The sequence below is a fragment of the Pteropus alecto genome, unplaced genomic scaffold (genome assembly GCF_000325575.1).
Source record: "Pteropus alecto unplaced genomic scaffold, ASM32557v1 scaffold45, whole genome shotgun sequence".
NCBI classification, from domain to species: domain Eukaryota; kingdom Metazoa; phylum Chordata; class Mammalia; order Chiroptera; family Pteropodidae; genus Pteropus; species Pteropus alecto.
Window position 1 is genome coordinate 40,623,127 of NW_006442491.1, and position 16,324 is coordinate 40,639,450.

At 64.6% G+C, this 16,324-nt stretch overlaps 1 protein-coding gene across 1 annotated transcript in view; it reads right to left on the reverse strand.

Moving 5' to 3' along the window:
• ZBTB46 (zinc finger and BTB domain containing 46) overlaps positions 1-13,302 on the reverse strand; it is a 22,584-nt gene extending 9,282 nt beyond the window's left edge. Inside the window, exons 1-2 of the mRNA XM_015597237.2 lie at positions 12,335-13,302; positions 6,134-6,418 (exon numbers count right to left, since the gene is read on the reverse strand). Coding sequence (XP_015452723.1) covers positions 6,134-6,418; positions 12,335-13,274 — 1,225 coding nt within the window. The 5' untranslated portion in view covers positions 13,275-13,302. The remainder of the gene's footprint in view (positions 1-6,133; positions 6,419-12,334) is intronic.
• Between the last annotated feature and the right edge of the window lie 3,022 nt (positions 13,303-16,324).

Consider the following 16,324-nt stretch of genomic DNA (forward strand, 5'->3'; position numbering starts at 1 on the left):
GCACACACGGCGCTCTGTCCGAAGGGAAGCAGTCTGGGTGGTTCACCGCGGAGGCTGTGTCCTTCAGCCGGCAGGGGGATGCTGGGGCGCGCGTGGGGCACGCGTGGGGCGCGCTTAGGCTTCCTCCGCCGAACTTTCGAGGAGGTAATGTGGTCAGAGCTATTTGGCTCCTCTCGCCATGGGTGGTGGCTCGGGTCCCTGTCCCTGCTTTCCCGTTCTGCCTCACAAGTTGGCAGTCCTCCCAAGCGCCCAAAACCCCGTGCCTGGAGGCCGCAGGCGCACCTGCCCACCTGCCCACCAGGTGGGCACCGGGAGGTCTTCACCTGGCTCCCGCGGAGGGTTCGAAGAATGAGTGCGTTAAAAGCACAAGTGGACGCTTAGTCTCCGCTCCCAGCAGCTGCCCTGTCCCAACGTGGCTTTGTCACTGGCCAGTGGCCATCTGGCCCTGACCAGCGGGCCCGTGGGGACATCTGCTCCAGCACGAGGCGCCTGGTCAAGGTTTCCTGGCCTCCAAATCATCCAACACAGTGGAGGTATCGGTTTCCACGGGTGTTTTCCTCAGGGGTCCTCCGCTGGCTTGTCAGCGCCCAAGGACTGCGGGCAGATGCCCCTCAGGCCCCGGGGAGGGGCACCCGCACAGCGTGCAGGAAGGAGGCCCTGCGCCCTGCGCTGGCCCCCAGGAACCCACCCAGCACTGGCTGGAGCCACGTCCAGAGGGGGCCTCGCTCCGAGCCCAGGTCTCCAGGTCTCGAGGGGCATCGATCTAGAACGAGAGAGATGAGTTACAAGCCGCGGGGCGTGGCTAACTCGGGGAGACTGAGAGCAGGTAGATTTTGTCACCACTTACCAGGTCCCTGTCCAGTCACCACAAGGACGACCTGTCACATGTCTGGAAAGGAAGGCTACAATTAATTCTCAACGAATGGATGCTCAAAAGAAAAATCCACATGGGAAGGATGCGGCACCTCCCACCGAAGCCCCCCTGCGGGGAAGGCGCTCGGCACCCAGCTGCAGGGAGTCGCCGCCGGGAAGGCCCGCCTTCCCTCGAGACAGACAGCCCTGTGTGCACATCCACCGCCCCTGTGCAGTCAGGAGCAGGACCAGCTCGTCGTGGGTGCACAGGTTAGGGGTCGGGGACGCATGTGGCCCAGCACCGCCTGCCACTCGGCCAGGGACCGGTGCCTTTACCTGATGCTGCGTGACTCACACGTCTTTCCCCTGAGTGAATTCCTCAGAGTGGCATTTCCATATAAATATGAAAACCAATCGCACTCCATGTGGCACGCTGTCATTGCAGAAGGTGAGCCGGCTAACCCCACGGTCCCCTCCGACCCGCTGGGCTGGGCGTCGGGAGGGGGCAGCGTGGGAAGCAGTGGCTCTCACAGAGCTGGTCACACGCCCGGACCCACCGAGCACTTGTGGGACTGGGCCGGACAGCTGATCTGGCCGGGTGGCCGTGCACACGTCCCACCTGGGCTGGCGCTGTCCTCGGCCTGGCTGGTCACCGGGGTGGCATCCTAGGCTGAGGGCCACTGTGCCCTCACGCTCCCCCTGTGCCCTGGGCTGCCACCAGGCCTGGGAATGCAGGAAATGGTCTCAGCCACGGAACGAGCAGAAACATCCTGGAAACGTCATCCTTGACCTTCCGGCAGTGAGCGAGTGCCACCTGACAAAGCCCGGTCTCGCTGGACCTGGCCGTCTGGGGTCTTTCACCAGCTTGCCACCCCCACACGAGGTGCCGGGGTCTCCACACGAGACCCGCCCGGGCTGGGGGTCTCTGAGGCACAAGGACACAACGAGGGCTGCTGCCCAGAAAGTCCGGACCGCCGTGAGGGCAGGGAGCACGCGCCCCGCGGCCTCGAGGGGCAAGCAAGGGCCCGGCGGGGGGCGGCAGGCTGGCCGTTGGTCTAAACGTGCAGTCACCTCATCAGACTCTTTCACAGGAAAGTGTTTGGAACCGCAGCGTCCACCCTCCGTCCAGAAGGACTCGCGTCCCTGACTCCTTACTTAACCACCTCAGCCAGAATGAAAATCAGTGGCAGCCACTCTCACCTCATGCCTGGGACACGGGGCCACCGCCCCAGAGGCCACCGCCCCAGGCTCACAGGAACTCGGTGCATCCGCTCGTCCACGCCGCAGGGGGTCCTCGTTGTCCCCACGGCGCTCGGCCTCTGGGGCCCATGCGGGCCGGTTCCTCTCCAGTGTGCTCCCCCAAAACCATGCAGGGACCCCCTGTCCTCATGACACTTCCAAGAGCCCAAGAAGGCACAGACGCGCGGGTCACGGTCCCACCCCGCCGCCGCCCACCCAGATACGACCCCTCGTGCACAAACGACGCATCCACGGCGTCCACTCGGCGAACAGCGGTGAGCAGGCCGGACCCCCGCCTGCCGCCGGAAAAGGCAGCAGAACAGAAAGAATCAAGTCAAACAGAATCGAAACGGAGAACACAGAGTCCCCTCAGGGAGGAGTCAGCGGAAGTGCCAGGATCCGGGCACGAGATCACCCGCGAATTCAGACTTCTGCACACGAGGAGACTGTTTCCAGAAGGTTCCAGAACCATCAAGAAAGGGCCTCTGAGCACTGGCTGTTGGTTACGACTTACAGCCTGCGTGTTTAATGGTTCTCTCAAACATCTGCAGCCTCTTTCTCTTTCTTTTGCAAATCTGCCCTCACCAGACCAGTGTCCCTCGAGCAGACCCGCATGGGGACAGGCCTGGGACTGCGGGGCGCATCCCGTGGGGACGTGTCATCTCCCCCCCTGCTCCTGCAGTGGGCAGCGGGGTGGCGGTGCCTCTGCCATCGGTGAGGCCTGGTTCGAGGCCACCCGTCCTCTTCGCAAACGTGCGCGGGGCCCCTTCCGTGCACACGCCCCGTGCACATCAGGCTGACAGTCCGGAGGACACGACACCACAGCCGCCACGGGGGACCTGGGGGCTCGGGCACATCTGTAGCCCCCGGGAAGAGGGTCCCTCCTGGACGCAGTGGGTGAGGGGCCCAGGGCACAGCGCAGCCCATGCCCAGCAGGTGGCCGGGTTGTGTTCACAGCATCTTCACGGATCGCAAAACGTGCCGCCAGTGGTGGCCGGCCCAGAGACAGGAGGCGGTGGACGGGGGGCTGGGGAGAGTTCGGGGCCCCGACGCCCGCGGCAGCATGTCTGGGGGCAGATGCCACACACGTGGACGTCGAATGCCACTGTTCGGCAACCCTCCTCTCCTCCACCAAGAAGGTGCACCGCCGCTGGCTGGCACATGCCGTACCGGCCACAGTCACGGCCTGCGTCCGCCTGGCTTCCCCAAGGCCACCCAACTGCTATGGTGAGGGAGAACCCCAGAATTCCAGAAAAATCATGTTTTCTTCTGGGTGTTTTCATTTCTCATTTTAGCCCGTGCCTGGAAAGAGGCAGGCTTTACTGAGAATGTCAGAAAATAATGTTTTAAAATAACCGCCAGCTCCTACGGCCTGCTGAGCAGGTGTCCCGTCCGCTGCAGCCCAGTGGTCAGCCTGCAGCCCGCCCGGCGGGGGCTTCTGCCAGCTGCTCACCCGTTACGGGACACGGGGGGCAGACTCTCACTAGAAGAGGGGTGAACTCAGAACTCGGAAGCAAAGAGACTAAAACGTGACAAACAACAAGTACCAGACCCGGTCGCCGACTCCCCCTGAATCAGTCACGGTGCTCGACGCGGAAGGGGTGGCACTTCCCGCCCCAGCGCTCGGCTCCCTCTAAGCCGTGGGGACACGTGTGTGATGGCAGAGCGGGCGCTGGCGACCCCACCCCGGCGTGGGGACCGACTACACCGTGCACCGTGACCACGCAGGACAACGCGAAGACCTGATGGGAAACAGGGTGGCCACCTGCCCGGTGGCATTACTGGGTGTGAGCCCCGCTGTGAGGAGGGGTCTGGGCCTCTGCTGGGCGCCAGGACGGAGGGACCGAGGCACAAGGGAGACACTGCCCAGGGCACCAGCCGACAGAGCGCATTTTGCCCTTGGCCGTGTGGTGCTCACAGTGCCCCCGAGTCAGACACACGGCACACAGGTCGCGCTGCCTGACCAGAGGCGGTGGGATCGGCGTTTAGGGGCTGTCGGAGCCCTGAGCCCCGGCCCCAGCATGGTTCCTGCACAGATGCAGCAAACGCCTTCGGACAAGCCCCGGCTGCCGGACGCCAGGGGCAGAGAAGCACCAGGGAGCCATTGCCCGGCCCTCACGCCTCGTGACGGATGCGGATCAGCCACGCGGGGGCAGCACAGAGCTGGTGCCTCCAAGTCCGCAACAGGCCGTGTCTGTGTCAGGAGCAGCTAGAGAGATGGGATGAGTGGCCAGGCCCACGGGGGACGGCGGGAGTGTCCAGGACCACGGGGGACGGCGGGGAGTGGCCAGGCCCACGGGGGACGGCGGGAGTGGCCAGGCCCACGGGGGACAGCGGGAGTGTCCAGGCCCACGGGGGACGGCGGGAGTGGCCAGGCCCACGGGGGACAGCGGGAGTGTCCAGGCCCACGGGGGACGGCGGGAGTGGCCAGGCCCACGGGGGACGGCGGGAGCCATCGGAGGCGAAGGTGCCGGACGCCCCGCCCTCTCCACGGCCAAAGGCCCCGGCGTCACCCATCCCGGCCCTTCTTCGTCCCTCACAAAACCTGTCCAGTCTCTCGGCTGCACATCCAGCTGCTGGACTTGCCTGTCGCAAACCCCAGACGCCCCGGAAGCACCGTCGTTGGCCGTCCGGGGGTCGGGGATCAGCACGTACCCGACAACTTCTGCCACACGCAGCCATTGCCCAGTGGGGGAGGGGCTGCCACTTGGAGCACCTGGCACGTGCTGCGGGAACTTCGACCGCTCCACGTCTTACAAATGCGACTGTTTCGAATTCACAGCAGCTGCGTAAGTGACGGGACCCGTTTTCCAGAGGCGGGAAGCGAGGCCTCAACCTGTTTCTAGAAGCACACGCACCACCCGACAGCCTTGGTCTGACCACACAGCCACGTCCTCACGACCGGCCGAGCGTCCGGCCTGCCTCAGACGGTGGCAGTAGGTCTTGGTCCGGCACACGGTGACGAAGGGGACGTGAACGTTACTTTCCAACTTTGGTCTTTGTCAGCCATGAGCAACTTCCATCGCTCCGACACAAAAGCTTAAATAATTTAGTGCTCACGAAAACAAAGAGGTTAAAAGGTCGTTTTCTGAAGTGAAGGTTAAGGGAAAGCTACGCACCCCAGATCCCCGGCGTCCAGCACACGGGCAGCCCGTGGTTCAGCTCGCCCTGCGGCGCTCAGCAAAGCGCCCCACGTGATGCCCCCCACGCACTGACCCCAGAGCCACCTGGGGTGTAGCGCCCCGCAGGCTCTATACACTGCGTCCCCGTGCCCCCCAGGGAGACCTGGGCCACGCCTCGTCCCTCTGATGCCTGCACTGAGCACAGCTGCCCACAAAGCGGGGGCTTCTCCCTGGGGACACACTCAGAGTCTCCTCTAGCAGCGTCCCCAGACAGCTCCCCAGAGCTCCCCCCCAGAGCACCCACGACACGGGAAAGCAGCTCGCTCTCAGGCTGGCGGACAGGTGGGTGTGAAAGCTACATGCTCTCGTGTTTTGTGGGCGGGACATCACAAGGGAGCCCACTTCCTGGGTGGGCGGCCAGAGCGAGGCTGGACACATTTAGGTTGTGGGCACGGCGTCCACCGCTAACCATTTGCACCACCAGCATTGTCCAGGGGGACACAGCGAGGAGATGAAAGCCCCTCAAATCTCTCCCCACACGGCGGGTCACAGTGTGAAGAGGGGACGGGCGCCCCCAGAGAGAGCTGGCCTGCCCTCTGCACGGAGGCTCTGTGCCCCTTGCCAGAGTGTCCTGACTCACGCAGGGCTCTGCGTCCCTGGCCTGCCCACTGCCGGCCCTCAGCTCGGTCAGGTTGCAGGTTTAGTAACCCCAGGGTCAAGCCTGAGAGGTCGAACAAGCACGCTGTCCCCTCCCCGTCACCCTGACGGCCCACGTCCACTGCCTTCCAGCTCCGGGCACCAGCACGCGCGCCCCGTGACCTCCCTGACAGACCTGCGCCCAGCCCACAGCCGATGGCCGACCCACACGCTCCCCTCGCCTGACGCGGCTGCGTCCTCCCCGCCGGCGGCAGGGCACTTACGGGACAGGGAGTGCGCGCCTTTGGGCAGGTACTCCAGCAGGAGGGAGCTGTCATCCCCCAGCACGTCGGCCTTCAGCGACAGCAGGCTGTTCTTACTCATGAGCGCGGCCCGCAGGTTGGCCACCGTGGTGGCCTGCTGCAGGGCGTCGTCCTTCTCGGGGGTGAGGGGCGGGCCCAGGTAGCTGGCTTCTCCACCCAGGAGGCCTTCGTCCCCATGGGCATAGAGGTCGGCCCTCTCCCCGCGGCTGTCGGAGCTGCCGGCCTCGGTGACGGCCAGGTCCACGTCTGCGGAGGAAAGAGACAGGAGATCATTTCGGGGCCCTCCAGGACGGGGAGGGGCAGACTGAGGAGCCGGGGCCACACCCTGACCACCCAGCTGCTCATGAGGTCCCACCGGTCCTGCCCGCACAAGCCCCCGGGATGCGGTGACCTCACGGCCAAGGCCTTGGGCGGGGACTCGGCTCAGAGCCGGCTTCAGGCTCCAGGCTGGGGACCAGACCCGAGGCCACCTGTGAAACCACCTTCGGCATCATGACTTCCACACACAGAAGGGCGGGCGCACGGCAGCCTAGAGGGAAGAGGCGGCGCTCCACTCATGACCTATGACCTATGCCCCCGCAGCGTTCTGTGACAAAACGGGAGACGGCCCCACCCCTGCGGTCCAGCCGCAAGGAAAGGAGAGCCACACGGTCTCTGGGAATGACGCGCAGGGCCCCTCCTCACGTTAAAACGACCTCCCGTGCCGGCCCAGGCTGCAGCTGCCACGGCTGAGGGAGACTCACCCCCGCGCCCCGCGACGCCCCGGCCCCCACGAGACGAGCTGCCGTCTCTGCTCCCGCGTTCGCTTTTGGAAGCGGAGGCCGGGCTGGTCCTTCCGGAGTTCGCTCCTCCTCAAGTGAGAAGGCAGAGGGAAAGTGCCCAGAAAGGACCACGTCTGGGGCGGGCCCTGGACACTCCCGGGACAGAGGGGTGGCTGGCGGGGACTCCGCCAAACCCTGCTCCGGGAGAGCAAATGCAGAAGCTCTGGCCTTCCCGGGTCTGTCTCGACCGCAGCTTGAATTCAGAAAGAGGAATTTAAGACGACAGCGTAATGAACAAAATTCTGCAAACAGAATAGGAAGTCGAAAGTGATATTTACATTGCGACTAATCCGTGGGCAGATGAGAGTTTGACGTGCAACGCCACAAAGTGGGCTCCTATGACCGTTACAGAAAAGCTACGGCCGTTTAACAGAGCCCGAGGGACGGTGCCGGGGTCAGCACGGCACGGCTGCGCTTCACCGACGTGACCCTCAGGACGCACGGTCCACCCGGAACACGGTTTTTGCTCGAACGCCCATGTCCACATGGGTCCCTGATGGCGGGACTTCATGGCCAGGGAGGCGGCCGCGGGCCCAGGACACGGAGCCAGGAAGCTGGACGGCCTGTCCAGATCCACCGCGTCCGGAGGCGGCCCAGCCCTCCACTCCGGAGCCTGGACCTGAGAGGGACCAGAACACACGTCCACACGGAGACTGGTCGTCCACAGCAGCGTTATCCTCAGTGGCCAAAAAGCCCCGAAATAACCAAATGTCCATCGACAGCTGAGCAAATAAACAAACTGTTTTGGGCACAGAACGGGATGGTCCTTGGCAGTTAAAGGGTGACTTATCGATGCCCACGACAGCGTGAATGAAACTCAAAAGCAGGTTGGAAATCACAGACGTGGGACGGAGCCGTGGCTGCCGGCGCGGGGGGAGGAGGCGACCGGGGCCCTCGGTGGCAGTGACGCCGTGGCTGGGGGCTCAGGCTGCAGGCTGTACCCCGGCTGTGGCGCTGCCTGTGACGAGCAAGATGCTGCCATTGCGGGTGACAGCGTAAGGGGTACACAGGGCCTCGCTGCCACCTCTGACAGACACCTCGAAACGGAAAGAAGAGAAGCAGAGTGAAGTGAGCCGGACACGGCGCAGCTCTGTGTGATGCTGCTCTCTGCTTACGGCCCCCGAGCTGGCCGCTCTGGTGACGAGAGCCAGGCAGGGCTGTTTCGGGGTCACGGGGCGGGGGGTGGGTGGTGCGGGTCTGACTGGAAGGGCAGGAGGGAACATGCCCGCTGGTGGACCTGGTCTCTCTCCCGAGGGCAGGAGTGTTATGCATTTGTCCAAACTCAGCCACTGGAGTGCTTAAAACTATAATGACGGACAACACGCTCGGCTGCGGAGCGTGCAGCAGCCTGGACTCTGCTCAGGTTGTTGGGGGTGCTCGTGACCACTTGGGAAGAAGTCTGCCCTCGCCGCTGACCCAGGCACCGCACCCCTGGGCATCTACTCAAGACAAACGAACATGTACGTCGCCATACGTCGCCAGAATAGACCCGCCAGAAAGAGTCACAGAAGCTTCATTCATAATCGTGAAAGCTGGCAACAGCCCAGATGCCGGCTGACAAGAGGCTGGACAAACACACACTGGTGTGTTCGGGCGACAGAACACACACCACATCCCCGAAGGTGTGGGCCACCGGGAGACGCGACGGCACAAGCGCACGGTGACGCCGGACGAAGCGCTAAACGGGCCGAGTCGCCCTGTGACGGAAAAGCCAGACTCTGGTCCTCGGGGGGGGGGAGCACAGACCCACGGCCAGAGGCGGAGGGGGCAGCGGTTCGGCTGTGTGCATTCACCAAACCTTATCATCGAAAGGCACATTTGGGGGTGGCAGAGTCCCGGTGTGAGAACTGACCTTAAAAACGTAATCGCTGGTTGAACTCGAGCAAACGCCCGGTGAGCGTTTGGGGACGGAGGGTACAGGCGTCGGCCACTGACTGTGAGACGCTCAGGGAGCGAGGTGGGTTTTGGACAACGGCCCGACAACGCGTCGTGAAGCAGACGCAGCTGACGCCTGAGCGAACGAGGCAGGTTGGGACGGCGCGCGTCCACTCCAGCGGGTTTTCCCGATAAACGCAGTCAGCCCTTCGGCCCGCGGGTTACAGACCGGAGCACTGAACCCGCTCGAACCGAAAACAGGGTTTCACACTCCCAGCCGAGGGGCTTCCCAACCCTGTTTCCCATCCTCGGCCGGCCGAACCGAGGCCGCGAACGGCCGGCCCGGGGTCAGACGCTGCTCGCGGGGCCCGACACGCGGGGTGGGGCCGGGGCGTCCTCTGCTGCCCCTGCGGGCAGGTCCAGTCCCAGCCGGACACATGGGGCGCTTCTCATCCAGACCCCTTCGCCCGAAATATACGTCATGTGAAGCAAGACGGTTTCCCTCCAGCGGTGACGACGGTGCTGAAAGACGCGGGTGGCCCTGGGCGTGGGCAACGGCCACTCAAATTCACGAGGCTCCCGCTTCTCCAAACGAGTCCCCGGGCCGTGTCCTGAGGGACAGCGCCTGGGCCAGGTCTGACGGTCTCACCTGAGGCCGTCAGCTGCGGACCTTCCGCCAGCCAGCTCCTCCTCCGGCTCCAGGGACGGGCTCCGAGGGGCTGGGCCACCTGCTCCATCTCCGAGCAGGGAGGAGGCTGGGAACCAGGAAGGCCACCCTCCCCCACCTGAAGTGCTCTATGGCCCCCGAGTGTCCTTAAGCCCCATGTCCTGATCCACCTCAGTCCAGCTACAAACATCCACTTTACCAGCCTGCAGCTTCCACTCGACTTACGGGACTTCCTGTCTGCAGGCCTCTGGGGGACGCATGCGGGCGTTGGACCAGGGGCCTGGGCTCTTCCTCTGCCAGGTTCTGAGCGAGGAGCTGCGCACCCACCTGAGCGAAGGCCAAGACGCCCCGGGGTCACGGGCGCGGGGACGATGCAGCCGCCCCCGGGGGGAGCCGGACCCACACCCCAGCTGTGCGTACAGTGTGCCCTCAGGCCTCGCAAACCAGCCTCTGCGATCACGCGCGAATTCCACCCGGGAGCTGCTGGGCCGGAAAACCCACTCCAAACACTGATGGGCCCCAGTCACAAGCCGAGGTGGGGACACACAGAGGGGTCAGGGCGGGTGGCCCTAGCTGCAGGGCCAGACGTCCCAAGGTCCACATCCATCGCCCTGAACCGCATGCGGGAACTGCCCGACACGTTCCCTCGGGAGGCGGGCCTAGATGCAGGACGAGAATAAAAGCTGCTCTCCAGGACGTAGCAGCCTGACCTCCAGGGGGAGCACAGCTTGGACCTCCAGTGGGGAGCACACCCTGCACCTCCAAAGCCGCCCCGGGCCAGGGCGGAGGGGGAGCGGCCGCCCAGGCCGGCAGCACCATCCTCCGCGAGCCCACAACCTCCCGTCCTCTCTTAGCAACTCGGATGATCTGGCAGGAGCGGCTCTCGGTTGCCTTGGCAACCTGCGGGCTTCAAGACATTAACAAAAGTACACAGCCAAAGTCACTTGTTGGATTCTAAAAACACCTTCTGCTCGACAACTGCATTTAAAACGTCAAACCCACAGGCGCAAGCAGCCGACATTTCTTAGTGTGTCGATGGACTTGCTAATCAAGGCCTCCCGCGTCACAGCCTGTGGGTGACGGTGACTCATGACAGCGGTGAAGGCACTGGTCGCCTTGGGAAGTTCGGCCCGGAGCCCCCGTCCTCGTCAGCGGCATGGACCGCTGCTTCTCAGGTGTCAGAGCGGGTGGGAGACCGAGAAGCCGGGGCAGGCGGGGGCGCCACCGTGCCTCTGGCCAGCAGCCAGCAGGGGACACAGCTCGTCACGCTGTCAGTTCAGACACCGGGACTTCGGACTTGGCTCGCTTAGGGTCCCACGGCTCTGAAGGCTGCTGCCGTGATCATCTGCAATGCCTGGTGACATTTTTGGTTGTCACACTGGGCGGTGGGGTTGCTACCAGCGTCCAGTGCGTAGAAGCCAGAGACGCCGCCGACGGCGCAGGACAGCCCCACGGCAGTGTCCAGCCCGGGCTGAGAGACGCCGGTCACAGCGACACCTCCTGACCATGGAGGGCGCTGGCCTCGCCCCGTGCTCAGGAGCAGCACTGAGACCGAGAATGGACGACACAGGCCCCGCTGCGTCCGGGGCCGCACAGCTAATGAACGGTCTCGGTTTGGGGATGACCGGGGAAAGTTCTGGAAATGGATCTTAGTGGCGGCTGCACAACAGTGTAAACGCACGTAGCGCCAAGGAATCGTACACTTAAAAATGGTTAAAAGGGTGAAGTTTATGGCATGTGTGTTTTACGACAACAATAAAAGCTCCAGTGCACGGGGCCCTGGGGGATGCGTCCCGTTAAGGAGAGCAGGTCGGGGCTGCTCCAGGGGCCCTGCGAGCGGGTGCCCCCTGCACACGGCACAGGTCACCTTCGTGACCTCTTTCAGGGCTGATGGCCGCATGCTGCCTTCTGTCCCCTGCCCACACACCCGGTTGATTGCTCACCTTCTTTCTGGAGGGGCCACCCTGATCTGGCCCGACCCCTCACTGCGGCCCTCACTGCCCCATCCGCCACTCGGGAAGGCTCAGCGTGGCTGTGGTTGCCGCGTGCTGAGCCCCCGGCGGGCGGTCAAGGTTTAACGTGCCGTTTACTAGGCTGCGCGGCAGATACAAGAAGCTCCCCTCGGCTAGGATCTGAGAGGCCCAGACGCGGGGGGAGAGCAGCACCTCCACTGCTTTGAACTGTTGGAACCCGCACATGCTGGCAAATGGGGGACACCCCTCATTGCGAGGGGCGCTTTATGGCCCTAAGTCCTCAAGCCCCTGGGGTTAAGGCCAACTTCTCACTGGGATGAAACAGGTGCACAGGATGCCACGTTCCACATTCACCATCACGACCCAGCCCAGGTGAGGCCCGCAGGACGCTCTCCCGCCCCTCCCCCACCCCGCCTTCACGGCGCTTCGTTAATTCACGGCGCTTCGTTAATTTTCATCGTCTCTTAAAACTTTCAACGTTTAAACCTCGTAAAGTTAATCCACCCGACCAGCACGCGTGAAAAGCTCTGCAGAGAAGCCGGCCTCACACCTACCCTGTGGGCTCCTTCCGGGTGTCACCCACGTTTCTGGCTAAGCCCCCTCGGTCCCAGAGAAGCCCCGCCCCAGGCACCAGCACTGCGCTGGCCCTTGGGACATGCTGGTCACGTTCCCTGCGCTCACATCAATTTACTGTGAAAAGCGACCCACAGGAAGCCACCGGCGTCGGCCGGAAACGTGCCGCGTCGGCGACAAAAGGAGCAGCCCAGGGCCCACGGCGCCCGCCCCGCAGCGGCCGCGCCCCACCTGCCACAAACCGAAGGCTTACTTGAGTCGCCGCGGCTGCTGAAGGGCCAGCCGGACGTCGGAAGGAAGGACGGCACGGGGGAGCCGGCCCGGCTGTCGGCCTCCACCTGCTGAGTGATGTGCCGGACCGTCTCCTTGTTCTTCCGGTTCTTCCTCCGGCCCGTGGGCTGCCAGCCGTCCCCCGCGGCCTGCTCGGAGAAGGCGTTCGGGGCCGCGCCGGCCCCGGCGGAGGGCGGCTCGCTCCCCGCGTAGTGTGTGGGCGAGGCCTGCTCCTCCTTGACGCGCAGGGACCCGTAGCCCACGTCGCCCGGCCACAGCGACTGCGAGGAGACGTCGTCGGAGCCGTCGGCCTTGGGCTCCGGGTCCTCCCTGCCGTAGCTGCTGCCCCCCTCGTGGCAGCTGGCGATGGCCGAGTCCCCGGACGAGTTGGTGGGGCTCGTGCGCCGGGCCAGCCACGGGGAGATGCTCCTTCCGGCCATCACGGCCGAGATGAGCGCGTCCGTGCTGCTGCCCGACGGGGCGCCCACCTCGAACTCGGCCAGCTCGTCCGAGGCGTCCGGCTTGATGCTGATGTCCAGCGCGGCCTTGATGAAGTCGTGGCACGCCTGCACGATGTCCGTCATCTGCAGGAAGCTGGCGGCGGACATCACCTCGATGACGTTCCTGCTGGTGAGGGCCAGGTGGGCGGAGTACATGAAGTCGATGATGGCCTTGAAGCCCTGGGCCGTGACGATGTCCAGGTGCGTGACCGTGGCCTGGTCGGCCGTCTTCTGCACCTGGCAGTACAGCGTCTTGAAGTAGCGGCTGCTGCCGAGCAGGACGTTCTTGTGCGCCTTGAAGACCTTGCCCTCCACGACCACACACGCGTCACACAGGACGCCGTGCTGCCTCTGCTCGTCCAGCTCACGCAGCAGGTGCCGGTAGTGGGACGCGATTTCCATATCTTCCTTCCGGTCGTTCATCGGGAGTCCGCGGTCACCTCTTCTACAGACCCTGCGGGGGAGAAGCGGAGAGTCAGGCACACGGCGCACGCGCACGCGCACGCGGCAGACGGTCCAGGGACCGGGAAAGCGCCCGCGAGCAGTCGGAGGGGCTCTGTCACCCCGACGGGAACCGGGGGCTGGACGACCTGTGTCCCCGTCCCGCGCCCTCGAAGGAACGTCCTTAAAGCCACGAAGAAGAGTGCATGCCGAGCCGCCGCCGCCCGCGCACGTCCACGGGGAGGTCGGCCTGCGTCCGGCTCAGCCCCAGGCGTTTCCGGGCGGGGGGCACACGAGGGCACCGGCGCTTCCGGGCTCTCTGCGGGAAGCCGGGGGCCCCTGAATCCGGGGACGTCTCCCGCCCTGCCCGCCGCAGCCCCTCCCTCTGCTTCTGCATCAGCTCCCCAGGGACAAAGTGCCACCCACCAGGCGGCCGGAACACATCACTCTGCCCTAGCACAGCCGGAGGCCCCCGTCCCAGACCAGGGTGTCGGCAGGCCTGCTGCCCCTGCCAGCCCCACGGGAGGCCGTGTCCTGCCTCCCCAGCTTCCGCTGGTGGCAACGACCCTTGGCAGCCCTGGGCTTGCAGACGCATCACCCCATCTCCGCCTCTGCCGGCACACGGTGTCCTCCCTGTGCACACACCTGTCCCAATGTCCCCTTATTATGAGACTGGTCCCGTTGGATGAAGGGCCACCCTCCTCCAGAGCTAATTACATCCACAGTAACTGGCATTCTGAGGCCCGGGGGTCAGGATTCTAATGACTGAATTCTGGGGACACGTTCACCTCCGAGACTCCCTGAGCATGACGACGTTATGACATGTGACTTTCCCTAGTAACTGCCCACTTCCCCGCTGGTTAGTCACCCAAGGCGTGTTTAATGGTGGAGACCTAGGCTCGTCACATGCAAGGACAGCCCGTGTCCAGGCGACGGGACTGGACGTCGAGGGCGGACTCCGCCCGGCCTCGCACAGACGGCCCTTTATTTCCTAAAATCCGTCACGACGCAGCGTCTTCCGCCAGTCCTCGGCTGTCAAACGCCAGCGGGAACCACTCGCGAGGGCCCCGTGCAGAAGCCGCCACTGCCTCGCGTTCCACGGGCTGGGACAGGAGGCCAGAGAGCGGAAGGGGCTCCCACTGCCACTGCCCCTTCCGCTCCTCCTGCTGCTGGCGCCCGGCGTGACAGAGACGCCACCACAGCCGCCGAGGCCCCAGGGACCTCCCGCTGCACTCACCCCTCACTGCGGCACGGTCCACACCTCCGCCCGACTGGCCCCAGACCCGAAGGCAGAGGCAGATGTGCCGCTTCCATCCTGGGTCAGCCTTTCGGGGACAGCGGCCAAAACCGTCCCCCACACCTGGCTTTACAGACTCAGATAAAGCTGACGTTCAGGGAGGGGCCACAGCAGGCTTCGAATCGAGGACCTGGACCGTTTAAAGTCGAGACACCAGTTTCATGCCCGAGTCCCTTGGAGTGGCCGCCGGTTCCCGGCCCCACGATGGACGGGCCAGAGCCTCGGGCACCGGAGCCAAACGCGTCGGCGCAGACTTCACCGACTGGTGTGCCCTGTGAACAAGCACATTCGCTGGCCGGGAACACGGACCCTCAGAGTCGGGCGGAGCCCTGGGACGAACAGGAGGCCCCGTGCCCCTGCGTGGGTGACGGCGGCCTCACAGGACTGCGTCTCCACAGCAAACTCCGTGAAAGTTGTGCTCAACCAGGGCAGCTTAAAACTCACTCGCGTACTTCACAGAGATTTCGCAGTAAGAAAACCATGCTAATTCCATCAGGGAGAAAGTTGCTTGTACACGGAAGAGAAAAGGAATCTGAAATAATGCTGACCTCACATAGCTGTTGCTGTGGGAACGCTGAGGACGCACGGAGCCTACTCCGGAGTCTGAGGAGGGCGGGGAGACGCAGCATCGCGGAGCCAGGCCGCCCCTCGGCCGGCGCCCGCCCGGCCGCTCTTCAGCAGCTGTGGCCCCAAAAACGGAAGTGTCCTGAGCCCCACAGCCGGTCAGTCATAGAACCACTGACGAGCGAGGTGCACACCTGAGAGAAAGCAAAGCTCACAGCGTGAGGGCGCCAGGTCTGCAGCACCTGCCCTGCCCTGGCAGAGCGCACCGTCTGACGGAGGCGCACCTGGCCGCCGGACGCGCATCTGTCCAGGAACACACACCTGGCAAGTGGGGCAGGGCCAGCGGGAGGCTCCGTAACCAGCCAAGGCCGGGGCTGCTCGAGGGTCCTGCCAGGCCTCACGGAGGTGGGGGCATCAGCCAGCCAGACGGGGAACCCAGAACCCCCAGCCCAGCAGGCAGATGCGAGGCCCCAAGCGCAGCCAGCATCGATTGGGGTCCCAGGGCTGCTCATTCGGGGTCCGGCAGGTGGGGGAGTGGCCTGGGGCCCGGTGCAGACAGGGCCCGGCCGGGCGGAAGGCTCCGGCGGAGGCCGGCGCGCCTACCTGGGGCTGCACTTCCCCGTTTCTCGGCTTCCGCTGGTGGGAAGTCAGTCCGGGGCAATTTCTTTGTTTTATGGGGTGGGGAGAGAAAAGGGAAGAGGTCACCCCTTTTCGCTCATGCTCCCAGGCACCTCCTGCAGACTCTGGTCTTGGTCGGGACCAGGACCAGGCTTGGTCGGAACAGGCTCGAAACGCCCAGCAGCTCAGCCGGTCACGCCGCCCCCTCCTCCGGGAAGCCTGCCGTGCGTTTCCCACGACGGCGCGCACCGTGACGCCGCGGCCAGTGCCTGTCACGCAGGGGCCCCCTCCGTGCCGAACAGGCTCTTGGAGCCGACGGAACCATGACACCTTTTTCACTTTAAACCTACGACACCGAAACCTCACATTTTAAACGCGATACATATTTTTTAAACATCCCACGGTCGGCACTGGAGCTGACCCACCGCTCCCCTGTGACATCTCAGCTCTGAGCCACCAGGGCACCACAGGTGCCACTGCGACATGACACACCCACCCTAGGTCTCCGTCCAGAGTGTGACACCACATGACGCCACACGCGAGGCCGAGAGGT